At 36.4% G+C, this 21,655-nt stretch overlaps 1 protein-coding gene across 17 annotated transcripts in view; it reads left to right on the forward strand.

Moving 5' to 3' along the window:
• The window catches only part of ZMYND11 (zinc finger MYND-type containing 11), a 147,978-nt gene that overhangs the window by 112,534 nt on the left and 13,789 nt on the right, over positions 1 to 21,655 (forward strand). For 12 of the 17 annotated variants that reach the window (XM_024580826.3, XM_045186963.3, XM_024580840.4 and 9 more), the window contains 10 exons: positions 8,488 to 8,565; positions 9,023 to 9,115; positions 10,047 to 10,134; positions 10,673 to 10,728; positions 11,829 to 11,906; positions 12,775 to 12,893; positions 18,402 to 18,609; positions 18,998 to 19,066; positions 19,923 to 20,195; positions 20,518 to 20,703. In XM_024580826.3, coding sequence (XP_024436594.1) covers positions 8,488 to 8,565; positions 9,023 to 9,115; positions 10,047 to 10,134; positions 10,673 to 10,728; positions 11,829 to 11,906; positions 12,775 to 12,893; positions 18,402 to 18,609; positions 18,998 to 19,066; positions 19,923 to 20,195; positions 20,518 to 20,703 — 1,248 coding nt within the window. The remainder of the gene's footprint in view (positions 1 to 8,487; positions 8,566 to 9,022; positions 9,116 to 10,046; positions 10,135 to 10,672; positions 10,729 to 11,828; positions 11,907 to 12,774; positions 12,894 to 18,401; positions 18,610 to 18,997; positions 19,067 to 19,922; positions 20,196 to 20,517; positions 20,704 to 21,655) is intronic. The other 5 variants (XM_045186949.3, XM_045186957.3, XM_045186976.3 and 2 more) reach the window with 1 other exon arrangement.

The raw sequence follows: 21,655 nt of genomic DNA on the forward strand, positions 1-21,655 counted from the left end.
ATGTTCAGCAGTTTTTGACCAAAAACAGAGTGAAGCCTGTGCCCCACCCTCCCTATTCATCTGATCTCGCCCTGAGTGACTTTATTTTTGTTGTTTCCCCGATGAAAAAAGTCCTCAAAGGGAAACATTTTGCTGATGTGAAAGAGGGTTAAAAAAAAAAAAATCCAACAAAAACCCAGCAGAAATACTAACAGGCATCAAAATCGACAAGTTCAAAACCTGTTTTGAGCAGTGGAAAAAAGTCTTGATAGGTATAAATACATGAATTGGAGAGTACTTTGAAGGTGACTGAAGTTTAAACATGTAAGAATAGATACACAATTTTTTATATATAAATTCTGAGGGTTTTAGGGTCCCCCTTGTATTGTCTGCAAATGCATGAAGTGGGAGGGGGAGATGTGGACAGGTGGGCAGGTAGTATTCCCCTTGGCTGGTGTCGACCTCTGTGAGCAGAGAACAAATAATACTCATTCCTTGACCTGAAAACAGAGAGACAGGTAACTTATTTTCAGAAAATAATGGAAAGGTTTACTCCATTGAGAAATGCATTCTCTCTCTGCCTTTTGAATCTAATTCTTTCTTTAAAAATTAATACTGTGACAGGAACTACTATAAAGGACACATGGACAAAACCAAGGGGGAGGGTGGAGGTGGGGGAGGGAGGTGGGTTCAGCTGGGGTGGGGTGGAGGGATGGGGAGAAAAGGCATACAACTGTAATTGAAGAACAATAAAAATTTTAAAAAAAATTAATACTGTGTAGAAGGTGAGGAACAACTAGGTACAAAACCTGGTTGCATAAAGTTTCTCTGAATGTGCCTTTTCTATTCTCTAGTTCTTACAATATGCCACAAAGGAGCTTAAAGTTACCCTCCAAACTGCATTTTAATATTGAATGATAAAATTTCTGATATGCATAATAACACTCCTCTCTGTAGCTAATATTTTCGCAATTTTTTGTGAATAAATGGATGTAGTGGATTTAGAAATGCTACATATTTTTACAATACCAGTTGGTTTTGTGCCCTGTAGAGTTTAGAGATGCTTTAATAGTTTGTACGTCATTCCAGACCAGATGCTTACAAAGCTGAAAGCTGATTATATCATCTGGATTTAGTCATAAATTACTGACCTCAATAAGCACAAAGAGCTGAGTTTGTAAAAATTAGTAAATACAGATAGAGCTGGAGTAGCATTCAGTGCAGTTTGTAAATCTGGATGAACAAGCCTAGAAACACTGCATTAGTGGTTCTGCAAGACCAATTTCTACACAGTAGGAACCAGGGGCTGTGAGTGGAGCTGCGTTTGCTAGCATGCTCCAAGTATCCACCTCAGGACACTCTTAGTGGTTTGCATTATCCTTGGAGTTCTAACTTGTAGTTGTGTGTAGGAAGACATATTTGTGACAGCTTAGAGACGTTTAAAAACTTAAATTTACCTTTCTTTACCTTAAGTTAAATTAAAAAAAAAAAAAAAAAAAGAACTATTGCCAGAAACACAAGTGCAGATAACTTGCTGATTGGTTGTGGAGATTGAGGATTGGAGGTAAAGGGAATCCACATGTTTAAATGTGTGGTGCACCTCACATACAGAAGTGAGTAAGCCATGTTTTCCACCATTAAAACTGGCAATAGGTATGATGTTCTGATCTTTTGATCTTAATAGTGAGCTAATTTCATTGTGTCAGTACTGAGGGTGAAAAAGACTGTCGTGTATTTTTAGAAAATTATCCTAGAATATGATTGTCATTGATGGGGCTACTGAGGTCCCAGTGTTATGGGAGGAGAAATGACAGGACTTTGGGCCACTTCCACCAGAGCAGCTCTACTGTTAAAAGTCTCAGACTTTGGAGTCTTATGACTACTTTCATTCCTTTGTATGCAGTCATTACAAATGGTCTTAGAGAATAGTTTCCAGCCTCTGATTTCAGTAACAACATAGACAATTTATGTGCAGATAAAATGTATTGTGATTTTTTTCTGTGATTATACATAGCTATTGAAGAGAGCTTGCAGCATCTCGATGCCTCAAACAATGTAGGTAATTTAGATGCAGATTAGTGTTTCTCTACTAACATCCAGGGGCCACCTGTACCAGAATCATTGGTGTTCTAAATGTGTTTAGAACAGTGACTCTGGGCTGAGGCTCAGGAATCTGCTTCTCAGCAAGTGCCCCAAATTTGTGAGCTCATTAACATTTAAATGAGCCTTTGGTTGTTTGAGACCAACAGGGATATTTAGGTGTCATAAAGCAAAGGAGTGATTCACACCCAGAGGTAAGCAAAATAGATTATAGTAGCTAGAATATGCCAACACATCTTGGGTGTGTGATTAACTGTTTCTCATTTTGAATGAATCTTGTATGTTAAACTACTGGACATGGAATGTTTTTTTTCTGATAGTGATAATTGGTTAGTAATGACTATCCTGAGTTCAATTCACCTTGCACTTACTATGTGCTAGATACTGTATAAGGGCCTGGCAAAAGAAGACTGAACTGGGGCTATTATGGACCCTGCTTTCCAGAACTTAAAACTAGTCAAGGGTTGACAAACTACAGCCCATGGGCCAAATCAAGCCCTTCATATGTTTTTATACTGCTGCTAAGCTGAGAATGGGATTTGTATTTTTAAATGGTTGAAGAAAAACCAAAAGAGGAATAATATTTTTTGATGTGAAAATTATAAGAAATTTCACTTTCAGTTTCCACAAGTTTTGTTAGAACATAGCCACAGTCATGGAGTATCTGCATTATTTATGACTGCTTCCTCTCCACCATGGCAGTTGAGTAGTTCAGACAGACTCCAATTTCGTGTGTCCTCAAAGCCTAAAATACTTGCTATCTGGCCTTCTATAAAGTTTGCCAACCCTGGAGAACCTGCTGCTGAAGAACATTCTGGATATTGGGAACCCCCCAAAAGTGTGAGGCCTTTGCCTTTCTTTAGTCTCAGACTTGGAAACTTGAATTTGAATTCCAGCAGCATAAATACATTATCTAAGGAGAAGATAACTCAATTTCTGATTTTGCACATTTCTCCCCACCTTTTGGATATTTGGTGTGGTACCTCCAGAAGTTCATTCTTGACATGTTTCTTCAATTTCAAGAGTAGGGTCTCTCTAGGGAACACTGAAAATTTCCGACCATTTAATCCTGAGTGTCCTTTTGAATAATGATGCTTGGACATTATAATCAGTGATCAGATGTGGATCAAAAGTTACTTTTACATTCCTCCAAGCCAAAAACACTGTAAGTCACTGAGTGTGACACTTTATTCATGTTTTGTCTGTGGTATCTAACTAGACACATCTAATTTGCTATATCCCAGCAATTGCTTGTAACTGGCTTAAGAATCCCTTATTCAGGAAGATGCTTAAGATTTTCTGGGTTTTTATCCTCTTACAGTGGAGGAAAGCAGTCCCTCAGTTGTCTATAAGGTACTTACAAGCATTGAACTTCAGTGGATGTCTTATGTACATTTGTAACACAGCTTCAACCATGTGATTATAGTCATTTTAAAATGGTTGCAACAACTTTGGCCATGGAATGGAAAGTTTGTCTCTTGATAATGTGCAGATATTGACCCAAATCACTCCTATATGCTACTGGGTAATATGAACAGTTACGAGAACTTTACTGGGTTTTAGTAGGATGGATTCTGAGCTGCACACTGTTACAGAGAGGCCTTAACCGACGAGTCCTGAGGTCTGCAAGTAGATTGTAGCGTTCCTCAAAGCCCGAGAAAGAATTGGATCTGAAATAATCTGCAGATTAACCTACAGCATTACTTGTATGTTTTCTGAACTGGTCAAGAGCTATCTGCTTAGTTATGTTACAAACATAATAGTATTGGGTTGGCCAAAAAGTCTGTATAGTTTTTTCCATAAAATAAGAGACACATTTTTTATTTTCACCAATAACTTTATTGATTTAGATACTTTTAGTATGTCGGCTATCTCCTGCTATTGACTTCTAGTGGTAGGGGACAGGGGTGCTGTTAAACATCTTCCAATGCATAAGACAGCCCCACAGCTAAGAATTACTTGGCCAAAATGTCAGTACTACCAAGAAACTTCACAAACCACTTTTGACATGTTTGATCAGTCATAGCACCTTCTCCACATACTGCACAAATCTTTGTGTTTCAGTTGCATTACCTTTTTTGAAATAATAAAGCATAATACACTGAAAATGTGTTTTCTTCCATCTCCAATATTAAAATGGCTGCACAAAAACTCACCAGTATTCATTGTATTTTTAAATGCACACTCATACAACAGCTGTCACAATACAATCTTAACAAAACTTTCGAATGAAGTTAAAGACAATTCACTAGTAGAGCCATCGTATGGAAAAAAAAACTAAACGAACTTTTTGGTCAACACATTATTTACCTTAAAAGCTAACCCTTTAATCTCTTTTAGTCAGAGTGCCTTTTCCTCAAGCTTTTTCTCAAGTGGCTGACAGGTACCAACTGAGACACTTTGCTGTGAATGTCACATAAGGCAGCTCACAACATGTTACCTAAGAAACCCCCAGAAATCTTATTTGAGTGCAGCTCTTGGGACAGAAGCTACAATGCTTTGTTGATTTCTTGTGTGAAATATTAAATCTCTAAATTGTAACTGGAAACCGTCAGAAAGAAAGCCCAAAAGATTGGCAAATGTGAAAGCATCTGATAGCAAATGTTATATCCCTACAAGTTGTGGGGAGAGGTTTTTCATTTGTTCAGGGTCCTTAGCTCCTGGGCCCACAGGTTTGGGAAGCAGGCTCCTTTCAGCCTCCTGGGCACGCCCTGAGCCACACAATGTCCAGGTACCAAACTCCAAGCTCCAGGGCAGCTGTTCACTTACGAACCCAAGTGCTTGTATGCATTTCAGTTCTTGTCCTAAGTCTGCAATAGAATCCCATATTTGTCACCAGAAAAGATGTATTGGGCAACAGTAGAAAGTAAACAAGTAGTAGAGGCTTTTAACAAAATAATATATTTTTGGCTGTGAAACTCCTTTATACAGGGTGAATCCTTGTATACAGCCCAAACCAGTGAAGTTTCTAATACAGTATCTGCAAAGAATGAATGAATAGTTAAAACAGAGATTGATTTCTGTTTGAGCAAGTAGATGGAGAAGTAACTAGATCTGGCATCACTTTAAAAAGAACTTTTGAAGATTACACTTGACACTTCTCAGTACAGCAGCTGTGGTTACAATTGGAACCACTGCACTTGTTTGTGTAAGTATACAGCCTCTTTGCTAATGCCAGGCAGCGGTTTTTGGACAGAGTTGTGTGTTAGAAACACCTGTGTGGTTGGCATGGCGAGTACCCAGGCCTCTCTCTAAGCAGTATTATCTACTCTCTGGGGTGGCACCTCAACATCGCCAGGCTTTTCCTTTGAGGTAAAATTTACTTTGCAGGGGTTTGCACAAGTCTTGAATGTACTGTTCGATGAACAAATGTATAGACACTTGTGCACCCAAGTCCCACTGAGGCAGAGATTGTGACCATTGAATCCTCCTCCCCCCAGACAGTCATTGTTTTCATTACTTTCCACCACAGATACATTGTGCCAGTTCTTGAACTTTGTGTGAGTGGATATTGGTATTTCTTAAAGGCTTCCTTGGGTGGTTCTAATGCACAGCCACAATTGATCAGCATTGATAATCTAAGCCTGGGTAGAACTTTATTAAATGGGGTAGAACATCTCTTAGAGCTATATTTTGAAGGAATTGGGGCTGTGAAGGATGGGGTAGGTCATATCTATTTAGCCATGGAGTCACCTGTCTCTCTTGTGTTTCCTTTTACATTTTGCTTGAAATAGTCATTTTTCCAACCTCATAACACCACTTTTAATTGCACATAGTAGAAAAGAGGTACTCTAGCATCTTGGCTTTAAGCAAATTTAAACATGATACAAAATAGGATTGTCATCCTATATTTATTGTATGATTTTGTGAAATTAAGGTCCTCAGTGTGAACACTTACATTTGCAGTCTTCTCAAGAAGAAAGAAATGTTGCTGCACATGGTTACACTAATGTAGCAATTCATTTAAGAACGTTTAGACAGGTGAATCTGAAGTGAAGCATTGTGAGAGATGTGACACCCATGTTTTGTGTAGATTCTCTGTGGAAAGAAATTTGGAACTTAATACTGACTTTTATTTAAACAGGAACAGTTTAGTGCACAATTTACCTAAACTTGAGCAAAGTAAAATAGGATTTTCCCTACTGTTTCAAAGTGTTTAAAGTGTTTTTGTTTCAAAGAAGAGCCAGTATAGTTAGGATGCTTTGGCTATACTAATATTCTGATTCTAGCTCTGCAGCAGTGTTTCCCCTAGAGAAACATTGAGTTGCTTTATTTTCTAAGGCCCTAAAAGCAGAAGAGGTTAGATTCCTACTAATGGTGAAGTATTTCATAGGTTGATGTTTAGAGCACAGAAAGGAGAAAAATATATTCCTGCATAAAAGTGGCTTACACAACAGCCCCAAGGGCTGTGTCGAGGTAGATGCGGTGAGGCTCCCATCCCCATCGTCATTACTCAGGTGACTGCAGACAATATTTTGGGGCATTTTATTTCAGTACTACATAAAGTGGTGGTTGTATATTTTCCCTAAGTATGTTCTCTGTTGTAAGAACCATACATACCCCCAGATACTCTCATACAAGACTTCTAACCTGATGTACATTGCTGTTATATCTGAATTTCTACACGTTTATTAATGGTCAAATTGCTATTTGGAATCAGCTATTTTAGTACTGTGCCCAAAATATTTGATGTCATAGATCATGTAACTGGAAGCATTTGTTTTTTTTCTTTCTTTTAAAGGAATGTAGTTTTTTTAAGAGGTGAGAGGAATAAAGCAGCCTTCTTGGCCCTCTTACTTCTTTTTTTTTTTTGCTCTTCCCTATATCCAAAAGTTTGTCAACCTGTTGAGTGTAAAAAGTAGTACATGAAAGGATGCCCATTTTGCAAAAAACATTTGTCCAGAAGCGTTAATAGCTGATTGCACGTCAGATCCACTGAGAACTCCCTTTACACTCCTGTGTGATTTGCAGAATGCAGGAACAGAGCTTGGTTCTCTGATGTGCTCTGGCTTACAGAACGGGGCTAATTAATAGTTCTCACATGTTTGTATGCATGGGAATCACTGGGGATCTTGTTAAAAATGAGAATTCACAAGCCACATCAAAGCCCTCCTCCTCCAAAAATTATAAACCTGGGGTCTAAGAAATGTCATTGCCTTTTGAACTCCACATCTACACCCTGGTGCTTGGTCTTAGCCATGTGTCACAACCACCTGAGGAATTAAATAGATAAGTGAACAAGCACAGGGCTTTCCCTAGAAATTTCAACTCAGATTCTTAGAGGTGAAGCACAACTACATTTTAAAAAGTTCCACCAGAGACTTTGAGTATGGCCAGGGTTGGGAAGAACTCTATAATTGGCATAAATTTGGAAGCTGTATGCATAGGTCATAACTTACAGCTGGGTAAGGAGGAAACCATTGACTGCATCTGTGCGTGACCAAAGAATTCAGGCAAGAAGTGGAGTGAGGTAGTCATTTTGAACATGAAGTCTATGAAATAGTCTCTAGCTAAGAAAATGCTTTTTTGCTTTTTATTCAGGTATTTTAATATTGTGTATATGATCGATTTGCTTAAGCTCTAGCTAAGACTTCTTAGTTACATGAGAAATGTCTTTCATTGTATATAGCATATTAAGATGACTTTCTGCATATAAAGTTTCTTTGGGAGTAATAATGTAGTGGCCTGAAAAAGTTAAAGCATCTGTCCAGTTGTGGCCCAGACCTACTCAGTCCTTTGCTGTGTTACCTACTTATGGCCAAGTGTCTGCATGTTTGTTTCCTTGCTACTGTATAGAAAGGACATAAGAAGTTAGATTTTCTGAGAGATAAATTGAGGAACTTAATTAGCTTTTAGGCCAGAATAATAGAAATTGGAGTTATTATTGAATTGATCAATAGCACTTTAAAATAGAAATGTAGGTGTGTGCCACTGTACTGCACATAATTCATAAGTGACACAGACTTTTAATAACATGTTTAATGAAGAATAGTGTTGCTTTGAAATTCACCATTCATTAGTGTGAATTTAAAATGCACACTAATGGACTTCAGCCATTGATTTCTTTGTGTGTAAAACGAGTGATTCTACATTATGTCATTATTTGTTATCATTATTATTGTCATTTCTTTTCATCTGGAAACTGGTTTAAGTTTTCAAAATACCAAGAAACAAATGCATTATTCTCTAAGGTATTATTTCAAATACAACATCATATTTTCTGATTCTAAGTACAGTAAATATTTTTGCTATGCAAATTTCATAGATTTCTCTGTATCAAATATGTTGGAAGTAGTGCATCTTTTAGTGAAATCTTTGCAGAATATACCCTCTTACATATAGAAGTCTTTTACATGAATATAGATATGTAGATCAGATTTTATATCTGGCTTTTTCTGTTTTTAACAGAGCATCAAGAAGAAAAATACAAACAAACAAGAGATGAGCACATACCTGAGGTTCATTGTCTCTCGCATGAAGGAGAGGGTGAGTCCTGCCCCCCAGGATCTTTCAAGTCTCCCAATTAGATTTCGCTCTGGTCCACTCTATAAAAGTTAATGGCTGACAAGTAACAAATATGTGTAGAGCAGTCTGAAGGATGGGAACCACTGCTGTCATTTTTTTGCACAATGGATAATTCTACAGTAGGCTTTTAGATTTTTTTGTGTGTGTGTGTTTCAGAACAGGAATTCTTTAGCTTCATTAGTTAGAAATAATTAAATTTTTAAAATTCATTTATCAAAATAAACATTTTCTTTGATAGTGTTTAAAATGAAATAGAACTTTCCAAAATAACTTCTATCAAAACCTTAAGAAATGCTATGTTAAACTATATAGTTCGTGTACGTTTTCCCATTATGTTCTAAAGTACTTGTGTAGAAATTGATGTTTACCTGTCTCTCCCTAGCCACGTTTAAAATTGATGTATCTAATGACCTTTCAGGCTATAGACCTTAATAAAAAGGGGAAGGACAGCAAACACCCGATGTACCGGAGACTGGTGCACTCAGCGGTCGACGTCCCCACCATACAAGAGGTAAAGCTCAGCCTTCTGTCCTGCTTCATATTCACCCCACAGCTCCCAGGTCACTGAGAGACTCACAGCCCAGGGCGATTCTCGTTGCCTTTCCTTGTTGATGAGGGTGTGCCTACCTAACCTCTTAGTAAAATTGGCCACTCTAGTGCAAATTGGGTGTAATCTTTTAAAAGGTCTGGTTTTAAGCAACCTGTAGATTCTTGATACTTGCTGGTTAAAGCAAATGGATGGTAGTCTGGTCAATTTTGGTAGTCTGGTCCTAAAAATTTTGTCTTCTCCAGAAACCCCTTAAATTTCTTCCATAATCCTTTTCTTTGGCAGTTAAAGGCAAAGTTACAGAGAAGTCAATGATGGAAATCCTTGACCACTGTAATGTAGGCGAGAACCCCTGACATTTCCTCAGTGCCTAAAGGAACATCTTAGCCTTTATTTTTAAATTATAAGTTAGTACCTAGTCTCAATTCAGAATTATAAATGTGTCGTCTTATTTATGTTAAACTGTCATAGAGGCTAACAGTGCTTCCCTTTATTGTCCTGTGTTATAAAATTGACAGGTATATAGATAGGGTCTCATCAACCCCATACTGGCCAGAGCTTTCACTATTTACAAAACTTAGCAGTAGCTGTTATCACTGTAACGCAATGAAATGTTCAGGCTGCCAGTTTCACTCTAGTAGTAAATTAATACAGAAGACAGTGGTGGCTGCTGTAGATCAGACCTGCCACACTTTACCATCCTATCACATTCTAACTGCACACAAAGTTGTGGGTTTCTCTTAACACACAGTCCATCAATACTGGGGGACACGGGAGTAGCCATGATGTCATTCTGGAAAATTCTGTTGTGTCCCATACTCTAACCATATTAGCATAACACAGACAAATATTTTCATTAGTAACTCTTTTGCCATTTTGTTTTTGACCACTGCAGAAAGTAAATGAAGGGAAATACCGAAGTTATGAAGAGTTCAAAGCTGATGCTCAGCTCCTTCTCCACAACACAGTGATTTTCTATGGAGGTTGATTTGTTTTTGCTTTTGCATTTTTTCATGCCATTTACATTCTATGTTGAGAAATATATTTTATAAAATTAATATTTTAATGATCTGTAGTAATAGTTATGGCTTAATCTTTAAAATATTTGGTAATGTAGTTATAGCTTATAGAATTGTTCAAAAGCAAAACACTGGTATACTAAATGATGAAAGTATTACTTTTTATAGTTTTGTGTATAAATTTATAAACTTAGTTGAGAGGTTTCTTATAAGCACTGTGATTAATTCTGTCCATTTCCCCATTAACATCCTTTACAAGGATCGTTTAAATATTGTTTAAAAGTAAAGAAAGGCTGCTTTATACCTAGAGAATTAGTATTATGTTGGATATGAAATTAAAGCTGCCTATACAATTTTATTTTGTGGCCTGAACATCATTTAAAATACACATTTTGGTTTAAGTAGTATTTGTCAAACTGTAAGAAAATTTAAGTGAGTTTATTAATTTTGATAGTCTTGTGTTTCGAGATTACTGGTAATAGGTATCTTTCTTTAATTATAGCAGACAGTGAGCAAGCTGACATAGCAAGGATGCTGTATAAAGATACCTGTCATGAGGTACTGTCCATGCCTAGTAATTAAACTCTCACTATATTCCAAGTTAATTTATTTCAGAATTCCACTAATTTAGATATGTTTTAATTTTGTCATTTCCTTTAAATACAATTTTATGTCCCTGTTTGGCATACATGGGAAATAATGTAAATAAAGGGGGGGAAATTCTGGAAGAGGATTCTCAGAGACATTCTGGGAGATTTAGTTACTAAGTAACTTCTGCAAGGAAACTTGCTCTTTAACTTCCCTTAAGGTATTAGATAGGTAATTCATTTACGTGTTTTGTATGAGGCAGACACTCAACAAATGTTATCCTCATTGAATGAAAGATACTACACAAGCAAAAAACCAACCAAATAACAAAGTTTGTATTTATACAATAAATGAAATACATATTTTGGGAAGGTTTTTGTGTGTGTGTGGTCTTATTTGAAGCATTCACCTGTAACAATATTGTCTTTGCAAAAGTATCTTAATTATATAAAAGTTTTGTTCCTTGAATTCATTTCAAATTTGACTTTAAAATTTCATTTAGCAGATATTTATTGAGTGTCTACTAAGTGCTGTGAAGTGCATTAGGAAGGAAATGGTAATCAAGGTACTAGCTTTCTGCTCATGGAGCTGTATTCTAAAGAGGGTTGCTCAGAAAAAGAAACAGATGAAAATGTTTCTTTATAAGTTGTAAAAGAATGTTATGAAAGAAAACAAAGACTGAAATGGAGAATGAGGCTCAAAGTAAGGACTGCTATTGTTGGTAGTGGATATTTTATATGATGGATGAGGAAGACCTTTTTGAGGAAATTGCATTAATCTAAGTGCTAAATGGTCAAAGGCACCAGTGAGGCTGGAAAGGAGAGGTCGAACATGCCAGGCTGTGTGTAAGGAATTCGTTTTCTCTTTTCAGTGCAGTCTGTGACCATGGGGGTGGTTTGAGCAGGAAAGTGGAAGGCTTATCCAGTATTGTTGAAAACTAAAGCTTAGGAACAAGATTCAAGGGTATTTGTGTTCATGAATGAGAATGTTAATTTACTGGATCAATTTTATATAGTTTAATGCACATATATATTTTATGTAGGCTAAAATAGTGGCTTTTCTTTTTTCAGCTGGATGAGCTACAGCTTTGCAAGAACTGCTTCTATTTGTCAAATGCTCGTCCTGACAATTGGTTCTGCTATCCCTGTGTGGGTGATATTTTGTAATTTTTGTTTTTTACCTGTTAAATGTATGGTGCTCTAAGGAAGTTTATTTCCAGTTTGCTTAAAGATTATGATTCTTCCTAAATATGTTTCTTTATATCAGTACATATGATTTTAGTGAGTATAAAAACTGAGACATGGGGAAAACAACTTGGGATTGTTATCCATTTCTGTCTTTAAAATGAGGAACCTAAGAATAAATATTGAGTCCCATAATATAATAAATATAATATAAAACATATTTTTGCTTTTCCTCTCATTCTTTCACAAGAAATCTATGGCTTTATATATGTTTATAGGTGTATAATTTCCCCCAAAAAGACATTTATTTCCGGAAAGGTGCTGACAAGAAGCCTGTGAATGTTCTGGGGGCCCCAAAGGTACAGATGTATTACAAAAGGCCATCTGAGAGCAGCCAGTCTTGAGAAGTTACTGTGCTTCCCAGTCACTTGAAAGTTACATTAAAATTTGGATCTCTGATTAGATAGGTTTGAATCAGGGCTTAAAATTCTCCCATTTCTAACAGGCTCATGAAACACAGTAAGGCCCTTCTTTTTGGCCCCATTGCCTCATTCCATAATGCTACAGGATATTAAGCAAGTATTTTTCCTCTCTCTTCTCAGAAATGAAAGTCCATATCCTACTTTAATGCAAATTTTAATTTTTGGTGGTTTTCTTGGAGGCAAAATCAGTTAATCCCAAGGGGGATAAAAAGCTCTTTGTGTTTAGTTAGGAGTTAGAAAGAAATATTTCAAAATAATGAATTATACTTGACTAAATAGTTCAGTATTAACGATAGACTTGTATTTGATACTTTCAAAGTAATATGACAGGGTAACACATTTTATTCCAGATACCTAATCATGAACTGGTTTGGGCTAAAATGAAAGGTTTTGGATTCTGGCCAGCCAAAGTCATGCAGAAAGAGGACAATCAGGTCGACGTTCGCTTCTTCGGTCACCATCATCAAAGGTAATCATGTTCCCATGTCACAGCAATCATAGCTGAGCTTCTGGGGCATTCTTGAGACCCAGTCTGGCTACTATTGGTGTTTGGTGGCTTCTTCATCAGAAACAGCATGAAATTTCTTTTAAATTGAAGAAATAAGTCAGTACATAAGTGGACTAGGCAACTAACAATGATATTTCTATTAATTGTGATTTTAGGCATATTTCAGATACTGTTTACTAATAAGCAAGACAGTTTCAGTAACCGACACTGTTGAAGTCAAATACATGTTAATGCTCAGATTGAATCCTTATGGCAGTGGAGGGGAATGGTTCTCAATATGTGTCCATTTTTTAGTATTGTAATGGTATTATGGTTGTTTCGACCATCTTTTCAAGGCTCTGTTAAAAAGCCATAGATAGCCCTGGCTGGTGTAGCTCAGTGGATTGAGCACGGGCTGCGAACCGGCTTGATTCCCGGTTGGGGCACATGCCTGGGTGTGGGCTAGGTCCCGAGTGGGAGCCATGTGAGAAGCAACCACACATTGATACTTCTCTCCCTCTTTCTCCCTCCCTTCCCTTCTCTCTAAAAATAAATAAATAAAATTTAAAAACCACAAAACTTAAAAAAAAAAAGCCATAGATAAAAATAACCAACTCGGGAGAGAAGAGAATGTTAATCTTGTGATCTGACGTGTCTGAATAATCTATCCTGTGTGCATAAGAATTACACACGTAGAACTGTCAGACATTGTTTCTAATCGAGATTTTAATGTTTCTGTTGCTAGGGATGTATATATACACAGCAAAGCCTAATGTGCATTTTTGTAATATAATTATGTATCCCAAGGGTAAAGATTCTTCGTTGCTATAAAATTATTTTTGCATAGTTAGGTGTTTCACAAAAAATGCTAAACTATAGTACAAAATTATAGCTACCTCCTTAATTTTGGTATTAAGGTCTTAAATTTTACTTCACATTGAAAATTAGTCTAAAATACTGTTCTAAATAATGTGTCATAATAGCATTGACTCTAAAAGTGAATTCAAGTATTGTGAACTATCATAGTACTCAGAGATTGAGTCTAACTAATTAAGGCATAATAGGAAATATAATTCGTATGAAATTTGGGGTGGGGGTTCATTTAACACAGATATTAAAGGGGAACAGTACCAAAAGCTGGTTGCATGATCTATATCTCACACTGTACAAGGATTTAAATTTACAGTCTGAAGTGTCTTGTCACCTGTCATGCCTGGAGGAAAAGTATCTTGTATAGTTGTTACTACTTTAAGAGAAGGTATAGAACAAGGGACTTTATTCTTCTCCATGGTGACTTTTTGCCTAGTTTCATATAAATAGAAGTTTAGTTCTAAGAAACCTGTGAAAGTATAAACGTCCAAAAAAACTAGTTCTTTTATAGATAGATGTGTGCCTAGTTGACACTGTTTTCATGGCAAGAACCATTAGCTAAATAATAATACCATAATTCAATAGAAAATGAATGTTTTAAGTGGATAATTATTAAGTGGTAATTTTTTCTTAAAAAAATTTTTTTTGTTGTTGTGTAGTTACGGTTGTTCCTGTTTTTCCCCATTGATCTCCCCTGCCATGTCCACCCCGTCCCATATTCAATCCTTCCCCCCTGCCCCATTGTCCTTGTCCATGGGTGCTTTATTCCTACCATGTTCCTTAATGTTTCATGTTCAGGACATCATATTGAGTTTGTTTCAGTTTCCCATCAAAAGGCAGGGAAGCAGTGCATATTTCACAAGTGAGTTAAGGGTAGTCTCCCTGTAGAAACACTAATCTGTAGAAATCTCTAAACTGATACCAAGGAAGGTCGAGTGGTTGGATTTGTGTCCTTGAACCATCATTTCCTACTGTAGTCTTTGACAGGTTATTTAGTCTCTCTGAGCTTTGTTTCCTCACTTGTGTAATATAGGCCTCAATAGTACCTAGCTTATAAGAGCTTGCAGGATTTAAAGAAATTTTTATATTTGAGACCTAAGCATAGAGCCTGGTATATAGCATTACAAAGATTTTAGCATTACAATAAAAATGTGCAAACTACAGAGGAAAAAATTGATTCAATTTTTAAAATTTCACTAAATAAAACACAGTTAACTAAGAAAAAACAAGTATTCAGTTATTTTTAAGACCATACTGCTAAGTTAGAATAACAATCAGAATTTTTAACTGTGATTTTTTCATCAGTTTTCAAACAGCTTTATAGTATCGTTAATTGTGAGCAATATTTTATTAATAATGTGAGTTAATTTGTCTTTGTTATTTAGTACAATATGCAGAAAATATTTTAAAAGAAAACTCAAGCTAATCTACTTGAGTCCTTAGAGTAAATTTGTCATCTAAACAGAGAATTAAAACAAAATTACATTTCCAGAGGTTTTTTTGTGTTGGTTTTTTTTGCCAGAAACTTCTTATTTCCTGGAAGATTTAATTTAAAAAATTCTGAACAGATGGGACTTGGAGGCTTTTATTTTAGAAAATAAAAGCTCTACGATTTTACTGTCAGTATAGTCTTTTCCTTTCCTGGTTACAGTATGACCAATGAGATATTTGAAGTGAAGGATTGATGAGGGGAGTACCTTAAAGAATTATACTCCATCATGTTAGAATATTTGATTTACTAAAAAACAAACTTTATAAAAATTATACTCATGAATTTTAATTACTTAAGCAGTATGTTATACACCAGGAAGAGATGGTCAATAAGGGCTACCAGCTGCAAGTTTTCATTCATAAACATTGTTTATTTTAGTGTCATTACCATTTTAAGTGTGCATTCAGTGGTATTAAATATTCACATTGCTATGCAGCAGTCACCATCAATAAATATTCTCTTGCCAGTTTATCTTTACATGTAGGTAGGAGAAAAAAATATTAATGGTTTCAGACTAGGCCCTTCTGTACACTCAGAACGCACTTCTCCATCCCTTTGACCCTGAACAAGTTGTAAGTTTCCAGGAAGAAAGGTGACTGTGGTCCCTCTGAGTCTAAGTAGGATTCCTGTAGGATTTGCAAGGCTTTGCCTGCCAGAGAAAAAAAGTAGCTGATAAGATACTTGTACCTACAAGGCTACCTCTTTCTGCTGCATGGTAGCTGGAGGGTGGGGTGGCACAGCCAGAAGGAGCTGGCAGGAAATCTGGTACTGTGAAATAAAAAATAGAACGTTTTGAGTTCATTTGCCATCAGATCCCTGAGCCATTTTATTCTGCATATATTCAGAGCATTCAGATTTGACAGATGTATAGATATAGTCAAATTAGATTATACCTCTGTTTATCAAACTCTTTAAATTATGGAGTGTTTGCCATTTTGGTTTTTATCTTTTGTAGATCAGATTGCATACCCACTAATACTCTTTAAAACTGAAATCTGATTACCTACAGTAATGGAGTTGATTAAAAGAGGATAGGGCCCTGACCAGTGTGGCTCAGTTGGTTGGATGTCATCTCGCAAAGCGAAAGGTTGGCAGTTGTATTATGGGTCAGGGCACATACCTGAGTTGCAGGTTCCGTCCCCGGGCGGGGTGCATTCAAGAGGCAACCAGTAGATATTTCTTTCTTGGATCAATATTTCTTGCATCAATGTTTCATGCTTCCTTCTCCCTTTCCTTTCCCTAAAAAATAAATAAATCTTTTTAAAAAACAATATAGGAATGTATATGAACTACATTGAGAATGAATTCCCATATCAGGAATAGGTATGCATCAATTTTATTATATCCAAGGGATAAATAGATAAGTTAAGGGGAAAATACTCTCATAGTTCAGGAGTTTGTTCCAGGTAGTCAGCACTGTTCATAACAGAAATGTCTCTAAAAACCCACTGCTTTTATAAAGTGAACGAAAATACTTACTTTGATTGCCTGGTACATAATAGGCACTCAATAAATATTTGTTGACTGAAAGAGTAAATACAATATTTATTCAAGATCCTATTGGCAAGGAACCCTTCCACAAGCAAAATTTCCTATGCACTCTTTGCGTTAGAGTTAAGAGTTTTCAAAGTGTATTTTACTTTGATTTCTAATAAAGTACTTGCATCAGAGGAGACATTGTTGATGTGAAATTTATAAATATTTACATGGCAGTTCAAACTTAGTTTTATCTGTCACAGTATATGGATTATTATATTAAATGTGCTTTTAAATTCTAAAACAGTTGACTTCTAACTTGCTTGTAGAAGCTGCTATTTATGATGTAGGCCTATGTGCCATGATTCTCTAAGATTCCTTCAGAACAGTCACAGGCTTCATGTTTGTAGAACTCCATAATTATAGGCCAGGAATGAAAACTGACTGACACCTTACACATTTTAAACAGAAGTCTGAAAAGAATTAAACCGTTGTGTATTCATAGTGCTATATCCCATCCCCTGTGCTCTAGAAAATGTCTTCCTACTATTGCTCACACACCTTTGGGGTTTTCTTCCCATTTGTGGCATTCTCTCTGCCTCAAATTTCTCCCCTCTATTGGTCACCTGTCTAAATCTTAAATATCTTTGAAGATCAAGCCCAGGTGAAACCAAGTGACTACTTACAACCAGATGGAATTCTCTTCCTCTCTAGAGCATGCTAGCATCACCTTGAACTGCCTGTTGCATTTCATTCTCATCTGACAAAATGTAAAGCCCTTAAAGGCAAAGGCAAGATGTGTATAAGTGCCATCCTAGTAATTAGGTGCAATGAGTACCCTTACTGGGCTTCAGCCCAGTTTAACCCCATCTGGACAACATCTCCTTCATCTGTTTACTGTCAAAGAGACAGTTAACACTCAAGATCAGACAGGTCTCATTCACTGTTTGTTGTATGCTTTATGGTGCCTTCCACCAGCACACAGTAAGCAACATTCTAGATGGTACTGATTTAAGTCCAGTCTAATGATTAGTGCGTAGGAAAATTTTCTTGAATTTTCAGCATTTTCCCCAATAAAGCCAAATACAGTTTTTATTCTGTAGTTTTAGGTCAATATTACCCATAATTCAGAGATACTTGAAGTTGTGTTCATACCTGCCTACTTGGTTGCTAAATGATACAAACACTTCTCTCTCTTAATCAGGGTTCATCTAATGAATTAGGAATGTGATATAAATATAACTAAACAGATACAAGTTTTGGAAGCCCTCATATTAATGTACGCATCTCCTGAAAATTTCTTCACGTTTTCAGATGATTCTGTAGTTCTGATCTGCAAATAACTAGATTTCGAATAACTTCTTATAGTATTTGGATCAAGAAGAGGTAACATTTTAAAAAGGACCTATGAGAAGCTTAAGCTGGTTAAAGAAAACAGTAAACAGTTCTGAGATATTTGAATCATTTCAATTCTGAGAACTTTGATGACTAAAAACACAAAAGTTACCTCACCTGTTTTCTACTTGGTAAGAGTTTTCATTCAAGCCACAACTAATAGCCTCAGTAAATTAATTTCCACAAATCATACTTTACAATGGTTAGAGCCCACCACCATTTTGGTAATTTCTAACTGTACCTTTAAATGTTGCTAGGGCTTGGATTCCTTCTGAAAACATACAGGACATCACAGTCAATGTCCATCGGCTACATGTTAAGCGCAGTATGGGTTGGAAAAAGGCTTGTGATGAGCTGGAACTGCATCAGCGTTTCCTTCGTGAAGGAAGATTTTGGAAGTCTAAGAATGAGGACCGTGGGGAGGAGGAGGCTGAGTCTAGTATCTCCTCCACCAGCAACGAGCAGGTGTGTGGTGTCCCCGCAGAAACCACCCATCAGTTGTTATTGTAAATGTGAACATTGTTAGTGCCCACTCGTCACTGTAAAGAAGATTCTGACATTTCTCCTTTCATATAAACATTTGTAAAGTGCTCTGCAAAAGAAACCGAACTCAATTCACATAGCTAAGCTGCCCACAACCCTGCCAGTCTAAAGAGAGTTAAGTGCACTGCTCCCCTTCTGAAGGTGCATTAGCTCCTTCAAGCCTTGCATGTCACAGCAGTAATAAGTAAGCGGTAGCTTCATGAAACGGAACAAGTTACTACTTACCTGTGGGTCCATGGCTAATATTTTCAGCAGAGAAGTGTTTTATAGTGTCTGGAATAATACGCTTTTACTTTTATGATGCCCACAGCTAAAGGTCACTCAAGAACCAAGAGCAAAGAAAGGGCGACGTAATCAAAGTGTGGAACCCAAAAAAGAAGTAAGTTGTGCACCTTGCAGTTTCCAGGTGGCATTGACACAGGAAATGTTTTCAAAGTTATGGTCAAGACAATTGCTTGTGATGTGTACTTGTGAAATGCATTGCCATCGGTCAAATAATACCCACCACATTTGAACCCAAATACCCACCACATTTGAACCAGTCTTCTGGTCTTTCTGTCATCATGTGCTATCACTGGAGTAACAATGCATACGTGCCAAGAGTCTCTGCCTCCACTGACCAAGTCTGGCCAAGTGAGAGGGGCACTTTGTGGCGTTTCCTGGAACTCTGATATGTTCTCATAGCATTATTAAACACAAAGTGTTAGTGTTTAAAGGGTTATTTAGTACATCAATTAGATCATCATTTTAAAACTGGAAAAAACAATGGTTAAATCTCCTAAAAGTATATAATCCATGCATGTTTTAAAACGAGGTATAAACTTGGGTATAATCTAAACACATGTTCAATGAAAAATGGTTTCAGATTTTAGGGAGCTTGTTAATGAGTCTAGTCCCAAAAAGTGACTATAAATTGGTAACGATTTTATATGATAATTTTTTGTTTAGTCTTCTAAATGCAAAAGCTATAGTATTAATACATAATGAAATTATAGATGAAGTTACTGTTTGGAATTTTTGTGGCTGTTAATTGCATGGTTATTTTTTCACTATTTTTCTTTATTTTTAATTGTGGTAAAATATACCTAATAGAATTTACCATCTTAATTACATGGTTTTCTAAAATAGTTTCTTAATATGGCCACTTATGTATGTCACCGTTATATTGATAGAGCTTATTGAACTAGTGAGTTAATGGTTTTGTTTTACAATGAAACACTTCCGTTACCCTTTAGGAACCAGAGCCTGAAACTGAAGCAGTCAGTTCCAGCCAGGAAATCCCCACAATGCCTCAGCCAATTGAAAAAGTTTCAGTGTCAACACAGACCAAGAAGTTAAGTGCCTCTTCCCCAAGAATGCTGCATCGAAGCACCCAGACCACCAGCGATGGAGTGTGTCAAAGCATGTGCCACGACAAATACACCAAAATTTTCAATGACTTTAAAGACCGAATGAAGTCTGATCACAAGCGAGAAACTGAAAGAGTTGTCCGAGAAGCTCTAGAAAAGGTAAGGAGCCCAACTAGCACATGTTGCCCCTCTTACCCCTGGTCATGGTGAGTGATTCATTTTGTGTAACAGTTTAGCTTTTTTCACTGATGTGTCAACCATGTAGCTACTTTTTAAAACTAGAAATACTTGGAAGTACACTTGGAAGTGTAATAAAATGCCATTTATAACATGTTAACAATAGTACTTTTCTTGCCTAAATATTCACAGCTCTCAGTGAAATAACGGGAAGAAGAGGTACATTGTTTAAATAGAAACCATATATTAAGGTCTTATTAATAATGAGTTGAAATACTGTGTGTTAACTTGTTTTTCATTTCAGCTGCGTTCTGAAATGGAAGAAGAGAAAAGACAAGCTGTAAATAAAGCTGTCGCCAATATGCAGGGTGAGATGGACAGAAAATGTAAACAAGTAAAGGAAAAATGTAAAGAAGAGTTTGTAGAGGAAATCAAGAAGCTAGCAACACAGCACAAACAACTGATTTCTCAAACCAAGAAGAAGCAGTGGGTAAATATCAATACTTCTTAGAATCTAATTATTCAAAAATGTACCACAGATATGATGAAAATCAAATCAGAGAGATACATGTGGCATATGCAAATACTATTCATGAAATAAGATCAAGTGTGAAATTGTCAGCTTCAGTTAATTTTAAAAATTTCATTTAAAATCCTATAATTTCTTGTCCTGGCTGCATGGCTCAGTTGGTTGGAGTGTTGTACTGTGCACCAAAAGGTTGCCAGTTTGATTCCTGGTCAGGGCACAAAGCTAGCTCGTGGGTTTGATCTTGGTTGGGGCACGTATAGGAGGCAGCCAGTCAGTGTTTGTCTCTCATCAATGATTTTCTCTTTCTCTTCCTTCTTCTTTTTCTAAAATCAATGGAAATATGTCCTTGGGTGAGGATTAAAAAAAAATTCTATAAATTTCTCAACTCCAGATCCCACAGTACTGAGTATTGCTTAGGATTATTTTGTCAAATTGAGACTATGATACTTTAGTGCATAACATATGCAATACAATTAATTTATATAACGTCTCTTGTGTATGCAAGTATTTTATTTGGATAAATTTGCTGGCTTTGACTTTTGCCTGGTAGCTCCTTATAGCTAATATTTAAATTGTGAAATTATAAATGTATGTATCACAGTAACAAATGTAGGATTTTCAGAATTTACTGCACTTACCATTTATATGTTAACTTCTTTAATAGAAGTTGTTTTTATTTTATAATAGTAACATCTCACTGGTTTCTAACTCCAGTTAGAATTTGAGAAATAGTTCATTTTTCTTTGTGTCCTATTTGTGATTTTTGTCTCCCACCTAGATTACAAGCTTCTGAGCATATACATTCTCCACAGATCTTGGGTAATCTGCAGGGAACAGAAGTTTTGCTCCCCAAAGCTCATAACTTGGTTTTAATTTTAATGAGTTACTGTACAGAGTCTAGTGGTTCTTCATC

Source organism: Desmodus rotundus, chromosome 4 (genome assembly GCF_022682495.2).
Source record: "Desmodus rotundus isolate HL8 chromosome 4, HLdesRot8A.1, whole genome shotgun sequence".
In the NCBI taxonomy this organism is placed as follows: domain Eukaryota; kingdom Metazoa; phylum Chordata; class Mammalia; order Chiroptera; family Phyllostomidae; genus Desmodus; species Desmodus rotundus.